Source organism: Nelusetta ayraudi, unplaced genomic scaffold (genome assembly GCF_046127955.1).
Source record: "Nelusetta ayraudi isolate G7.1 ecotype Tasmania unplaced genomic scaffold, CSIRO-AGI_Nayr_v1 ptg000092l, whole genome shotgun sequence".
NCBI lineage: Eukaryota > Metazoa > Chordata > Actinopteri > Tetraodontiformes > Monacanthidae > Nelusetta > Nelusetta ayraudi.
This window is the reverse complement of record NW_027466142.1, coordinates 2985782-3000485: the sequence shown is the minus strand read 5'-3', so window position 1 is coordinate 3000485 and position 14704 is coordinate 2985782. Positions and strand designations below refer to the sequence as shown.

General features: G+C 48.9%; 1 protein-coding gene across 1 annotated transcript in view; it reads right to left on the bottom strand.

Annotated features, from left to right (window-relative positions):
- Window positions 1-14704, bottom strand: part of LOC142902189 (netrin receptor UNC5C-like) — a 151110-nt gene that overhangs the window by 19900 nt on the left and 116506 nt on the right. Inside the window, exons 6-9 of the mRNA XM_076047056.1 lie at window positions 12239-12406; window positions 11715-11879; window positions 6328-6387; window positions 973-1164 (exon numbers count right to left, since the gene is read on the bottom strand). Coding sequence (XP_075903171.1) covers window positions 973-1164; window positions 6328-6387; window positions 11715-11879; window positions 12239-12406 — 585 coding nt within the window. The remainder of the gene's footprint in view (window positions 1-972; window positions 1165-6327; window positions 6388-11714; window positions 11880-12238; window positions 12407-14704) is intronic.

Genomic DNA, 14704 nt, shown 5'->3' with positions numbered 1-14704 from the left:
TGCGCTTGTAGTTGTCTTATCTATTTTCCAAGATGAAGAAAAAGAAATGACTAACGGAAGGACGAGAAAAGCTCCTGCTTGATTTATTGAAACATCGGCAGACTGGGGAAGAACGCACACAGGGAGGGAGGGGGGGGGGGTGGAGGGATGGAGGGATGGATGATTGGGAGGAGGACGTCGGCTGAGTCAGCGACGTGACTCACCTGGATGTTCTGATGATTAGCGGAGGGAGAGAGAGAGGGAGCGAGTGGCAGAGACGGACTTGGGGACGAGTGAAAAAAGCGATGGAAGCCTCAGAGGCTCCGAGCCGACGGAGCACTTCCTGTTTGTCCGAGCATTTCCCACGGAGCCGATTTGACCCTGGTGTTTAATGTGTCGCACGCCGTGTCAGCATGACGCGACGCTTGAAGGGATTTGGTTGGATTAGTTCATGAATCGTGGATTCCGTATTTCAAGGTTTGAAGGTTTGAAGGTTTGAAAGTGGTGATTCAGGTCGGAACACCGATCAGACTGAGTTAAACCTGAGGTTGGTTGAAGTGAAGCAGTTTAGTGTGAATAACTGATGTACACCTGTGCGTTGTGGTGACACATGAAGTCATTTCATGTCATCCAAATGATTGGCGCATAAAAGAAAACATCAGCAGCCTGTGGTGTGTCTGTTGGACGCTCCCTAAAGGCCTTCGGACACTCCGGACGTCTTATTGGTGAAAATAATTTCACATCGTCAGCATTTCTTTCATCACCACACGTCCCTTCACGCAGACTGTGAATGTCACACTGCAGTTGAAGTTGTTTTTCTTGAGCATTTTGCTTTTCGCATCTCGGGAAAATTCAGAAATCTTCGTGACATTTCCATGTTTTGTGTGCGTGAAGGCCTCACGAGGCCGAGGTGAGGCGGCGTTTCTCCGGCAGGATCACATGACCTTGGGCGAACCCCCCCACACCCCCCATTCCCCCCGGCCCCTCCCTCACCTGATCTGGCCGTCTTGATGTTGACGGACTGGAAGCCTCCGTTGAGCGCCGACGTGTCGATGATGTCCGAGTCGAAGTCGCGGTGCGTCTTGCGGTAGACGAAGAGCGCCACGATGACAGAGATGACCAGGCACATGATGACGGCGATGACCACGCCCACGTAGAGCGCCACGTCGTCGGTGCTGGGCGCCGCTGGGGGGAGGGGGAGAAAGGAAGGGAGGGATCAGTCAGAATCTGCAGCAACGGCAACATATGATAACACTGTAGGTCTAGACAGACGCAGAGAGAGCTTTCATAAAGGAGAGAGAGAGAGGGAGAGAGAGAGAGAGCGAGAGCGAGAGCGACTCTTAAAACTTAACGAGGCAGTTCATTGTTTTACAGGAGCCTCGACATCTTTCTTCAATCTGGCCGAGACTTTATGTCTCAGCAAGAACAACAGCAAGGTGGCGCCATTTATCATCCACACGCCACAGCCCAGACACACGTGGTTCTCTTTCTTTTCTTCTTCTTCTCTTCTCTTTTTAACAGATTTGATGAGGAGGATTGTAAAAGAGGTATTAGCCGGGGTGAGGAGTGGGAGGGAGGGGGGGGGGCGGGGGCGAATGAGGGGCAGGGAGGTAAAGGAGGAGAGGGAGAAGGTGAAGTGGGTAGAGGAATTAAGGAGAGGGGGATGAGGACGGTGGAGGAGGGGGGAGTGAAGGAGACCTGAGTGAAAAGTGCAGATGATGAAAGGTAGAGGGAGGAAGAGAAATGCAGGTTAGAAAGGCTAAAACAAGGTAACAAGGTAATGGAGAGAGAGAGAGAGAGAGATCAGGGATGAAATAAAGAGGATGGAATAAATATCAGGAAAACAGTCTTAGAAAATAAATCAAAAGACAGACGGGAGAAAACACGCTCCAACTTCAAAGCAGACAAACAAATAAACGCATGTGACATTAAGCACCCCCCCCCCCCCCCCCCAGAGGTGGGGGGGCCGGGGGGGGGGGTGAGGGAGTGTGGGGGTGGGGGAAGTGCAGTGATGCTCCTGTTAATCCGCCCTTCAAGTCGAGAGGATAATAAATAACAACAAATAACAGCTTGGAGCCGCAAACAGCGACGGTCACACACTCGCACACACACACACAAACACACACACACACACACACACACACACACACAAACACACACACACACATACACACACACGTAGACCGGTCAGTAATGGCCCGTGATGTTGCTGCGCTGGCTGGCCACTGGAGGGCGCTGTGAGCCACTTGCTGGTCTGTGCTGGGCGAGTTGGCAGGCCGAGAGCTGCTTGGACTGCTGCCCTTCATTAACATTCACACTGTGATGATCCAGTGATATGGAGGCAGCGTGGTCATTGTCAGGCCCTTGGCTGGAAGTGCATGTATACGTTCCAGCGTGACAATCACATTCAATATGACAGTGTTTACGACCCGGCGGCTTGGTGAGCAGCTCGTATCTCCACCACTTGGAGGACGATGTTCGTTTTGCGTCCGGACACACGGAGCATCCCATCGAATTCAGGACAAATACTTTGATATATCGCTGATTAATTCAATAGAATGCAAAGCAATACAGAAAAGCACCATGTTTTCTTCATATGAGGTGGCTCACTAAAACACACCGTCCATCTGCTGCTGCTCCGGGCCCTCTAGCACATTTTATAACCCACTGTGGCCCCACCAGTCAAACAGTTGGCCCACCCCTGTTAATATTAGACTATTTTTCAATGTCAAATGAAAATGAGGCCAAGTCTCTCGTAAAAACCTTCACGTCACTCACTCACACACACACACACACACACACACGCATACATGGATGTTGTGAAAATAAAATAAAAGCTTGTGTTTGTCACTGCAAATTAGTGCAATTTTATTTCTTTTTTTCAACCTCGGCGGACACCTTTCATTTTTTCCCCTTCAGAACGTGGTAAAGAAAAAGCAAAAAAAGGTTACAGCAGTCCCGTGGCGCCCCCTGGAGTGAGAGTTGGTCCCCTTATCAAGGTCCCGTCCTGGCCAAGGAGGAACAGAAGTGGATAATCCTCTTAAGTCCCTGATCTTAATTATGATCGTCATCATCCTCCATCTACTGAGAAAATCTCTGTCGGCTTTCTGACTTTAAAACTAGAGGTCCAGGAAGTTGGAGAAATGAAAAGAAAAGGAAGTCACGGAAAAGTGACGGCAAACTGCTTTTTTTTTTTTTCTAATCCTCCTCCTCATGTTTTCCTTTAAAGGCCTTTAAAGCGACAATGATGATTTAACTGGGCGATGGCCTGCTCTGTGTGTGTGTGTGTGTGTTAGAGCAGCAAGCTCTCTCTTGACTGCCTCTCTGTTTACTCCCATCACTCTCAGATCCCTCCTACCCCCACCAACACTTTGGCTTCAAAGGTGCCGCCAGTGGAGAGGGAGAGAGAGAGAGAGAGAGAGAGAGAGAGAGAGAAAGAGAGAGAGAGAGAGAGAGAGAGTGAGAGCGCATGAGTGAGGGGGCAGAGCGCTACTTAGCACGTGGCACTTTCTTCTTCTTCTTCAACAGAGCCACTTCACAGCTGCCCTTAAAGCCGCCATTAGCTTCGCCACCATGCGTCAGTCAGTGGAGCAGAAGCTTCGGATGAATGGCTGCCTCTCATTGGCTGACAGAGGCATGGCCTGGTATAAGAACCGAGCGGCTAAATGCTAAATGCTAAGTGCTAAATGTGGCTGACGCTACAGGACCTTTGAGCTCCTCCAGCCGCAGTGCAGATGACGTGTGTGTGACGCTTCCTCGGCACATTCGGAAACTTCAACCTCAACCTCGGTGGGGCTGTGATCGCCGTCCCGTGATTGGACGACATTTGTTACATTGAAAAAGTCACATGGCACACGACCAGCAAAAAATATTGTAAAACGACACTTTTTAGCCGAATAATGACAATATAGTCTCTTCATCTATTCCTACTCACTTTGTGTGAAACCCGTTTGAAGCTCACAAAGCTGATTTCCTGGGAGGAAACAGACTCACATTCCCTTTGAAGCACATGAACTCCACATTGGAATGTCATCATTACTATTTTTTTTAGACCAATTAAGTGAAATTGGATTATTTTTCACCGCACACCTGATCACCATTATCTCACTAGTGTGACTGCAGCACAGTGGTTGAGAAACACTGACGAACAACACAGAAAACAAAGTTCCAGGAGGAAAAGTCCCGCCAGAAGTCTTCCTCACACAGCAGCTCGTTCTTAATCCATCGTGACACATCACCACAAACATGAATCACCAAAATCCAGGCACAAGTCGTCTCCCTGCACACAGCTCGACACTCTCCAGCTCCACCCACCTGTCTCACACTAAGCTGGTGTGACACCGACACACACTCTGACGTCACCTCCTCTCTCACACGTGAGAAACACCTCCAGAAATTAGAGCCCCAATGCAAAAAAAACTTAAAATTGACTTCTGGCAGTGTCTTCTGCCGCCTCCAGGGGAAATCTTTTTTTACCTGCTAGTTATAAAAGCTGCCATCCAACACTGAAATCTCAGACCCCCTACGTAATAAAGGCAGGAGTCCAGACTGAACGCTGCGGCCCCAACAGGAGCTCCGGTCACGTCAGGTAGACTTTGGCAAGTGAAAAATGGAAAATATATATTTTGCAAGCCGAAGGCAACTCCCGCCACGTAACTCACAGAGTGCGGCTGCAGTGGGAGAGAGAGAGACAGAGCGAGAGAGAGCGAGAGAGAGTGAGAGCGGAAGATTTGGGTTGTATGTCGAAACAAATGCGAGATGACATTTATATCTGTCGTCAAAGCCGGAGATCAGCTGAGCAAGTCTCCCAGCGCCGTCTTCCTCACTGGGTCTATTATTATTTAATTTTTTTCTTGTTTTTTGGGGGGGGCTGGGGGAGGGGGTTTGGTTGGGAATATTAAAAAGCGGAGTGACAACCTGTCAGACGAGAGTCGACGGCTGGCTGCGGAGTCGCGTCTGTTTCTGTCTGAGTCCCAAAGACGTGGGCTGATGAAACGCGAGGAGCAGCAGCTAAAAGCAGCGAGTCGGTGGGAGACATCAGAGACCCCCTGCTGCACAGCTCTCTGAAGATAAGGCTGGGGGGGAGGGTGTCACTGATCTGGGGGCGGAAAAAAAGGCCTCCTAATAAGAGACAACACAGGTAGAGGGCGCCGCGACCCCAGTTCACCTCTCAGCACCCACAGGTGGCGCCGCTGCTGGCTCATTAGGAGGATCCAGTGGTAGGAAGCCCCCAGAGATAAAAAAGAGAAGCAGCATCTCAGACACAGAGAGCAGCAGGAGACTGTCTGGGTGGGGAAGGCGGGGTGGGGACATTTTTTTTTTACTTGTATCCAAGCGTCTTCTGCTCACAGCACCAGTCGACAACGCTGGAAACACAAAGCCAGCCAAGCAAAGTGGCTGCTCTGGCCCAGAGCTGACTGGATGACTGGTTGGATGACTGGTTGGCTTGCTGGCTGGCTCAGCCACAGAATGACCAGAGCTGCAACTCAACTCGCAGACAAACTGTGAATCTGCATCGGTCGATCGATCGATTGACTGGCTGCGACGGAGCAGGACGACGGCAGGGATCTGGCTAATTAAAGGAATGTGTCTTCACTCCAGTGCTCTAACTTTACAGACAAACTCCGAGACCTGGAGCAGCCTTACATCAGGGCAAGAGGGAGCAAAGACTTTATTAACTCCAGTGCACATTCATTCTTCATTATTAACTTGTTTTCTTGTTGTTTTTTTTTCTTCAGCGTGACGTGATGGCAAGGTGTTGGGCGGCAGCACCGAGCTTGTGGTGACGCTCTGTTGTCCACTGAGTTCAGCTCCACCATGGAAACTGGGTTATATGGTGGAAAATGGAAACATGAGTGTTATGACGCTTCAGCTGTGCTCCACAGTGACACCAGGCAGCTGGAAGGGACCGTGTGATTTCTTGTTTTATATGTTTCATCATTTTATGTGTCATGTGAATGTGTGTTATTGACTTGAGTGCCTACGATCAAGTCAATTATCCACTGGAGGAACTAAAGCAAACGAAACTAACCCAAGCTAATTCATCTCTGACACGTTTGGGCATAAGTGTTTAGAGTTAGAAAGTTAGAAAGTTAGAAAGTTTTGAAATACTGGATAACTTTGATTTGATATATTTTTCAATATTATCTAATTTGGCGAAATGTATTCACTAGGAACCGACACCGAGAGACGAAAGTCAAAGAGGAAGATTAGAACCAAATGATGACCAACAGATCAAACTCCTCATGCAGCTAAATCAAATAATAAAAAAACAAGCAAGCAAAACAGAAAAACGAGTGGGAAAGAGGAAAAGAGGGGATGGTGCTAAAACATAAAAGATGAACTTACATGGGAGCCCCACATCACTCTTTTCTCTGGACTCAGTAGTGGACTTCTGAGAAAATGTACCTTTGGACAGGAAAGGAGGAGGGGGCAGTGGAGTGGGTGGGTGGATGGATGGATGGATGGAGGGAGGGAGAGAGGGAAGGAGCAATGGAGGGAGAGAAGGACACGACAATCAAAATCAAAACCAAATGAAATAAAAGTGGAACAAACACACAAGACACAAAAACAAAACGGTTCAGAGAGACTCAGGTTTGCCTCCTCGGCTCGTAGTTCAAACCTTTGTTCATCTGATCAACGGTTCTGAAGAGGTTTTTTATAAAGGCTTGAGAGAAGAAGAAGAAAACAAACTAAAAAAAAGCCCAAAAACTGAGCATCTCTCAGACAGTTGCAGCCGAGTCACGCTGAGTGAGCCGCTGGGCTCCGGCAGACAGACGGTCTGTGATGAGGCTCAACTCATGATGGTGTGATGTATAATTAAAGTAATTGTGTATAATTGATAAAGGCAACAGAGCAACATGGGGAGCTGACAAGAATCTTTGCCTGAGCAGCAACCGGTTTCCTTTTTTGGCCCCAAAGGCCTGGAGAGTGAGCTGAGGAGAAGTGAAATCAGTCAACCTTTAGACTGGTGAGTCACAATGGGTTGTAAAAAGAGACAGAGGGGCCGGAGCAGCAGCAGATGGATGGAGTGTTTTGGTGTGCCAACTCATAGGAGGAAAAAAAATCTATCATGGGATATGTAGAAAACATGTTGCTTTAATGTCAACTGAAAATAAACCAACGCAAATTTGCAACCAAATCAGTGTCTTTGAAGCCCCACGGTGTTTTGCTCTTTATTGAAATGACTCTGAAAACAATGGAAACATGGAGGAAATACAGCTATTTGATGACTGACTGACTATTAATATAATTTATTCAAGTCCGGAAGGCCGGATTAGAAAGTTTAATGGGCCGTATATGGCCCCCGAGCCGTAGTTTGCCCATGCCTGGGTTAAATGGTGCAATGCGCACTGCCTTCATTGGGGGTGTGACTAGCTGGTTCTTCCTCGGCGGGTGGGGGGGCTCTCAATCAGCTCTCTGATTCGCTGCCTCCAAATAAAAGTGCTTTTCATTGCACTTTTATCAGATTTATTATTCTTGTATTAAACAAATTAGCAAATGGCTGCATTCACGCTGCCGCGTCCAATAAATGTCACACTGATTAATGTGCCAGTCGGCAGAGATAAGGAGCAACATGCGAGGAGGGGGATTTATCATGGTCCAATTAAAGGGGGAGCGATTCAAACAAATAGCAAAACAACGGCACCCATAAAAAAAAATAAAAAAAACGAAGGATAAATGATGAAGTCAACACAAGCGGGATGACAGTGGAAAAGACTAGATGAGAACGAAAAGAAAAGAAGATTCAGGAAAAGGCTAATTAGGAAACGATACAACAAAGTGAGTCAATGAAGAAGAGTCAGTGAGAAGATGGTAGAGAGCAGCCAGGTCGACACTGAAACACTGCGCTGACTGAAAGCCCTTCACTGGCTGCAGACTCTCTTCCATTCACTGCTGCATTGGAGCCCAGCAGCCCAGCAGCCCAGCAGCCCAGCGGCCTGGGGTCCCAGAAACAACAACTATTGGGAGTGAGAGTGAGAGTGTGATGGTAAGACTCAGAGGTGTGTGTGTGTGTGTGTGTGTGTGTGAAGAGAGTGAGAGCTGGGACAGTGGAGCTCTAAGCTGCTCCAACAGTCCAGATCGATGTGTTGGGAAAATACCAACAGGCCCGATGATATAGGAACCATGTCATAGGAACCATAGGAACACAGACACACACACACACACACACACACACACACACACACACACACACACACACACACACACACACACACACACACACAAGACAAACACACACGCACACAGTCCCACTGAGGTTAGTAGTAGATGGAACTCTCAGATCAACACGGACAGAAGCAGTGATGCTCTCCAGCAGGTCAAACAGATTTTCTACCTCTCAGGATTTCGCGGCACGACTCCTGAGAAAAGGGCAGTGGAGGGAGGTGGGTGAGGGGGGGTGGGGAGGAGGCGAGGGGGTGAGACGGACAGCACTGAGCCGCTTTAAGAACCCAAAAGGTCAATCGCGGAGCGCCGACTCGCCGATAAACATTTTCAAACCACAGTTTTGAACACAGGCGTTGAGTTGCGGCGCGTTCTTCGCTGTCGAATAAATAAACATCATCAAACGTGGGTGCGTGGCGGCTTTGAGCCGCGATGACCTTGGATGACCTTCAGCTGGACGGCTGAAAACCAGACACACGCTCAGTTCAGATTTAGCATTCAGTGAACACCATCCTTTCAGTTCCAATGGAAGCAGGATGTAACTGCTGCCAGCTGATATCAAAAACCACAGAAATAGAAGAAGGAGACGTCAAGAGGACGAAGGAATGAGTGCACGCCTGGTGGCGGCTGAGGGAAGTGCAGAGGGCGACGCAGGAAGTGAGTCGTCCAAGAAACCGGGCGGCGTTGAAAGAATTTCTTGGGGGAAAAAAAAGATGTTCCGCTTTGCCTCGGACCTGCTTTGACAGGAGTTTAGTTCAGCACCCCCACCACCGGGTGGCGACGTGACTCACGTTAGCAGCTGCACCAACAAACAAACCTTTCAGACTGTTGGTGCCTGGAGCCACTGGCAGAAAAACAAAACTACACAACTGCATTGGTAGGTTTGAGGCTTCATCCAGTAATTCCTTATATATCTTTATATGTTGGATTTGACAGGCAGCTGTTTGCGAAACGCTTCAGAGGGGCTCCTTCACTCACGGATGTTGAAATACATCCAATGGATAAAAAGAAAAAGTGGAAAAAAAGACATTAGTCAAAGGTAAAGTTGTGGATCAGCTGAAGCCTTGTAGATATCTGAACACACACACACACACACACACACACACACACACACACACACACACACACACACACACACACACACTAGCTGGCTTCCAGTAAAGGGCTGCAACATGAGGCTGCCGTGTCTCTGTGTCTCTGTCTGCAGAGTTATTTTAAAGACAGAAAGTCAATGGAGGAAATGAGCCTAAATCTATACACCTCTCTGGGTTTAATCCCACACTCTCTGGACTGGTCCACCCCCCCACCCCCACCCTCCCCCAGGGGGAAGGAGGGTGAAGGGGGCGTCCAGGGATGGACCCCAGACTCACTACATAATACACTGTGTCAGGTTATACAGTGAGCGGTGTCAATAACCAGCCCACGGCTGAAGCTTTCTCAGGAATTATATGAGATTATTTTATTGCTTGCAAGGCGAAGCGTCTATTACGATCTTGACGCATCGCCGCCCCCCTCTGGCCGCTCAGGGGAAGACGGCCTTGAGCCCGCTGCTACGCACGCAATATTTTTTCTCCCCCGTCTAACAGGGTTAATGACGGAGGGTGGTCACACCTTCGTTTGTCTGACCTTGAGTGGAACTGTGGCGCCTCGCTGGGACGCGCTGTCCTGCTTCTGACAGTAGGAGGCGATAAAACGGAATTAAAAGAGAAAAACACACATTAGAATCACTCAAAGGACTGAAAAACCAGCTATAAGATTTTACGCAAAAATAATACTACATATTAATAACCTAACGGCAACTTGATTTCGAAAGTACATACCCCATGATATATTGTTTCCTCTGTCACATTTTACAACCCTTTGTGGCCCACCAGTCAAACAGTTGGGACTCCCTGCACTCGGACGTTCAGATCGATTCCGAAATACTACAGAAAGTCTGTGATCACAAATCCAGCCAAAGTCAGCTGACTGCTGAGTGCGGCTCCGTGGTCGTCAGATGTCGATGCTGCGCGTCGATTGCTGCAGTGAGCCCAGTGGCGGCGGCGGTGGCGGCGTCGATGGCCGCTGGCTTCACCTTGAAGCTCCGGATAAACGCAGGTTTTCTAATATCGCCGCTGCCGCCGCCCAACTCAATGATTCGTCATCCTATTGATCGCCTGCCCGCAGTTACCGGTAAAGCCTCAGCGGCGAAAGTATTCCTCTTCAAACAGTTCGTGGCAGCGGGTCACAGTGGAGTCGCACTGACTGCAGTGCCACCAAGTGACTGAGAACGTCAAGAAAACCAAACACTTTGGGTCCTGATGGATGTTTTTCGGGCCAGTCAAGGCGGCGTCGCAGCAGTGATCATGGCCGGCCCAGTCTGAAGGCTCCAGCTGGTTATCTCAGCCACAGCAGTTTAGCACCGTGCTCTTATTAGTATGACTTGAGTGAAACCCCCTCCAGGATGTGATTTTCTTTCACAGAGTGCTTTCTGTTTCTTTGTAACTCTATCTGCTGCATTTCCCCACTGTGTCCTAGGGTCTCGTCAGCTTTGAGTGCAACCCTGAGAAAAAATATCCCTCTCATCTTTTCATAAAAACCTCCACAGAACCAAAACACACAAGACGGCCCCGAAAAACTGTTTTAAAAGAGAAAATCTGTCTGCGGCTGCTGTGGTGAGTGAAAGAAGAACTAATGAGAACTGATGGCATAATTATCAATGTGTGTGTGTGTGTGTGTGTGTGTGTGTGATTGTGTTTCCTTTACTGCCGTCACTCAGACACGTCTCTCTGTCTTCCTCTCAACACCTCTGACGTCTCTCTGCTCAGCACAGGCAGGGACATAAAATAACAGGGAAAAAGTCAGCAAGTAATAATGATAATTGCCTCCGCCTTGGAAAAATCATCCGTCAGTCTTTTCTTGCCATGTGACTCGTTTTGACTCATTATGAAGGGCATTTCTGGGAGGTTTTGTAAACCACTGCACCTCCTCCGTCTCAACACTGGTGTCACTTCACCTAATTGTTGGCCATTTTTTGGATGATTGCTCCACATCATTATCCATCATTACTTTCCTCATAAAAAGGGATTTTTGGTGTTTTGGGGCTTTTTATCGTTGGACTTTGAGTTGTGGACAGTGAGGGAGGGAAATACACAGTGCAGTTACTCATGGTGGCATTCCGGGAGCTCACGCTCATAAATCATCCACAGCGGCTGCAGGAGTGCTCGGCGCTCCGGGAGAAATTAGCAAGACTGGGGGAAGAAGCAGAAGAAGAAGAGAGGTGGGCGGGACGACCGACCGATGGGTTTTCCGATGTCTTTGTAATGGCTGTGCAATGTGTTGTACTTTCCATCATCAAAATTTAAAATTTTAAATGAACGTAGTAACACGCAACCGCTCCGGCCCACCGTTCACTACAGCCTCAGAGAGGTCAAAGGTCAAAGCAATTTCCAGCTGAATAGTCAACACGTCCCAATGGGCACGTTTGAATTTTTCCACCTTCAAATGTGATTTCGGAAGGTTGCATCGAGTGGAGACCGGTCCGTGAGGAGATCGCCCCCTACAGGGCGCTCCAGCAGGCGCCCACTTACTTTGCATGCAGAGTCCGTCGGTGCAGTTGTGGGACTGGAGCACCGACCCCTCGCAGTCCTGCCCTCCGTTCTTGGGCGAGGGGTTGCTGCACTCCCTCCTCCTCCACTGGGTGCACTCGGTGCCACAGGGAGACCACTTGGTCCAGTCGGTCCAGCCACCGTCCACTGGGGGGCGCCGCAGAGTGGACGAGAGAGAGGAAAGAATATTTGCAGTGTATTTGCAGCTTCATGATGCAAACTTCCCCAATGTGTGATAAAAACCATTCTATTGTGTTCTCTTCTCTTCAATTCTATTCCATTCTAAAAACCATTAACTGGAGGAGTGAAAGATGATGGGGAATCAAACTCTAGATATTATTCAGAAACAAGCTCGGCCGTGGTGTTTTAAACGTGGCTCCAGGGATGAGCGAGTTTTTGCTCCCCAGAAAACACACAACAAAACAGGGAGTCAGTGAGTGACACCCAGATTGTGAGTATGTTGTGTATGTGGCGCCGGTCCTGGTCCTGGTCCCGTTGGGTCGTACCCGTGCACAGCGTGGTGCAGGCCAGCTTCTGGATGGCCTGTCCGTCGCAGGGAAGCCCCCCGTTCAGAGGCGCCGGGTTGGTGCAGCTGCGGCTGCGCTTCTGGATGCCCCGCCCACAACGACTGTTACACACCGACCACTCCGTCCACGTAGACCACCCTCCATTCACTGGCGGTGGGGGGAGAGAGAGAGATAAAATGGCTCAATCAGTTTGTCAAAGCAGTGATACCAGTAAGTGAGTTTGTTGTTCCAACTGTGTGAGTGGATGGAGGAATTACAGCCATGGCTACATTTATATTTCTATCTCTCTCTATCTGCCAGGGTCCTTTTATTTTTTCAAAACGCTAATTTCCTTTATTTCTTGATTCCTTGATGACAACCAGAGCGCAGTGACGGAACGCAGTGATGGAGCGCAGTGACGTCCTATTACATCGTTGAGCGCCGCCGCCTCCAAACGAGCGAAATCTGTGTTTTTAATGCGTTGTTTGATTTTGACCAATCTGTTTCTCTTGATGGCGTCAATATGTGCTTTCCAGATGGTGCTGAGGTTCAAGTCTAGTGAGAACAGCTGGATGTTGTGTACACACACACACACACACACACACACACACAAACACATATACGCACACCTCCATGTATTTTCCATTGCTTTGTGCAACTGGCCCCCCTCAGCCGCCACAAACCCTCAGACACTTGATGACGACTCGTTAGAGGGCCCAGAATATAGACTGGAAACGTGTTAACGCTCCCCAAATTGACGTGTTTATAAGAACACACACGCACGCACGCACGCACGCACGCACGCACGCACGCACGCACACACACACACACACAGCCAATGAAAGTTGCTGCCACAGAAGCCCAGTTTGACACTGACTCGTTCACATGCTCTCCTGCTGTTTACAGACGGCTGACCTTCAACCCTGGCGTTGCACCACTGTCTCCATTCTAAATGACGGTAACTGGACTGCACTTATATAGCGCTTTCCAGCGCCTTCACAGTACCCCAAAGTGCTTTACAATGGCCTCTCATTCACTCATTCGCTCACACACTCATGGGTGGCTGCTGCCATGCAAGGCGCTACCAGCCCCATTGGGAGCAATTTAGGGTTAAGTGCCTTGCCCAAGGACACAACGACAGACTAGGATGGAGTGGAATTTGAACCTTTCGGTCATTGGCATCCCGCTCTACCTCCTGAGCTACAGTGGCCCTTAACATTTTATCATTATTTTTAACTACCACTGGTCCTCTCTTTCTCTGTCATGTCCATTCTGTCAGTGGTTGTCTCATTATTTTGAATTTTGCCGTTTTCCTTGCGGACAAAGGCAGCAGCAGCGAGTCGACACAGTGGTCTGGTCCGAAGTTAAAGTGAGTCACAGACATGTCGAGGGAGCTGCAATCTAAAAGGGGGGCGGCGGCGTGGGGGCACATTTCTCTGCTACTTGTTAACAGCTGTGTCACCTCAGCACAGTTTGTCCAATCAGAAATGAGTCACCAGAAAGAATCGCTTCAAAACTTTTCTTGCAGTCTGTGACTCTTTTCAATCAGTCTGTCGTCCTTGAGCCTCCTCCACAGCCCCCCCCCCCCCCCCTGCTGGCTGACCTCCGTCACCCCTGCTGCATCTGCTGCTCCAGTCCAGGTAATCTCACACCAACCGAACGGTATCAGGAAGCAGGAGCGCCCACTAGGGGGTTCATTCAGGAAGTACAGGCTCTCGGCGATGCTGTTGTGAACCACTGGAAGCTACAGTATAACTAAGTGTTGTCGGGTTGGTAGAACACAGGAGGGTCGTTTCTGTGCAATGTGCTCCAGCGAAAACACACCAAAGATTCCATCCTTCCATTCATAATAATAATACTGTAGTTCACTGGCAAACTCAGGAAAGGGAGGGAGAGTGAAAGAGTGCTGCAATCTAAAATGTGACCACATGATGTTGCTGAATCTCCAACTTTTACACACCGGACCTTTAAGAGACAGTTCACCTCGTCACCTTTTCAAACAAGTGGATGTGTTGATAAGTTTAAAGCCAATATCTGTCCTACAAGGTGATTCAATGTATTCACAGACAGGAACTGGGGCACTGATTGACTCTCACAGCAGTCGGCCACGGGATGCTGTTCAAGGCTTTCAGAAATGGCTAATAAATAACCTGGCAGCTCTCGTTGCTTAAAAACGAACTTTTAATCCCGACTTCGTTTGATGAAAAACCTTTCGCGCTGAAAAGAATAACAAGCCTTCAGCCTTTACATGAGCCTGGGTCTGTTTTCTTAGCCCGCTGTTGTCGGTGTTTCCCCGTCACTGCTTCACCTCTCCACAGTGTCAGCCGCTCTCTTGTGCGGCCAACAAAGATTGAACAATCTATTTCTGTGAGGATACATCAGCGTTGCGCCACTCCACGTCACGTCGTCTCAAACCAAGCCTCGCCTGTTTTTGATTGAGTCTTTTTTCACCCCGGCGAGCAAATT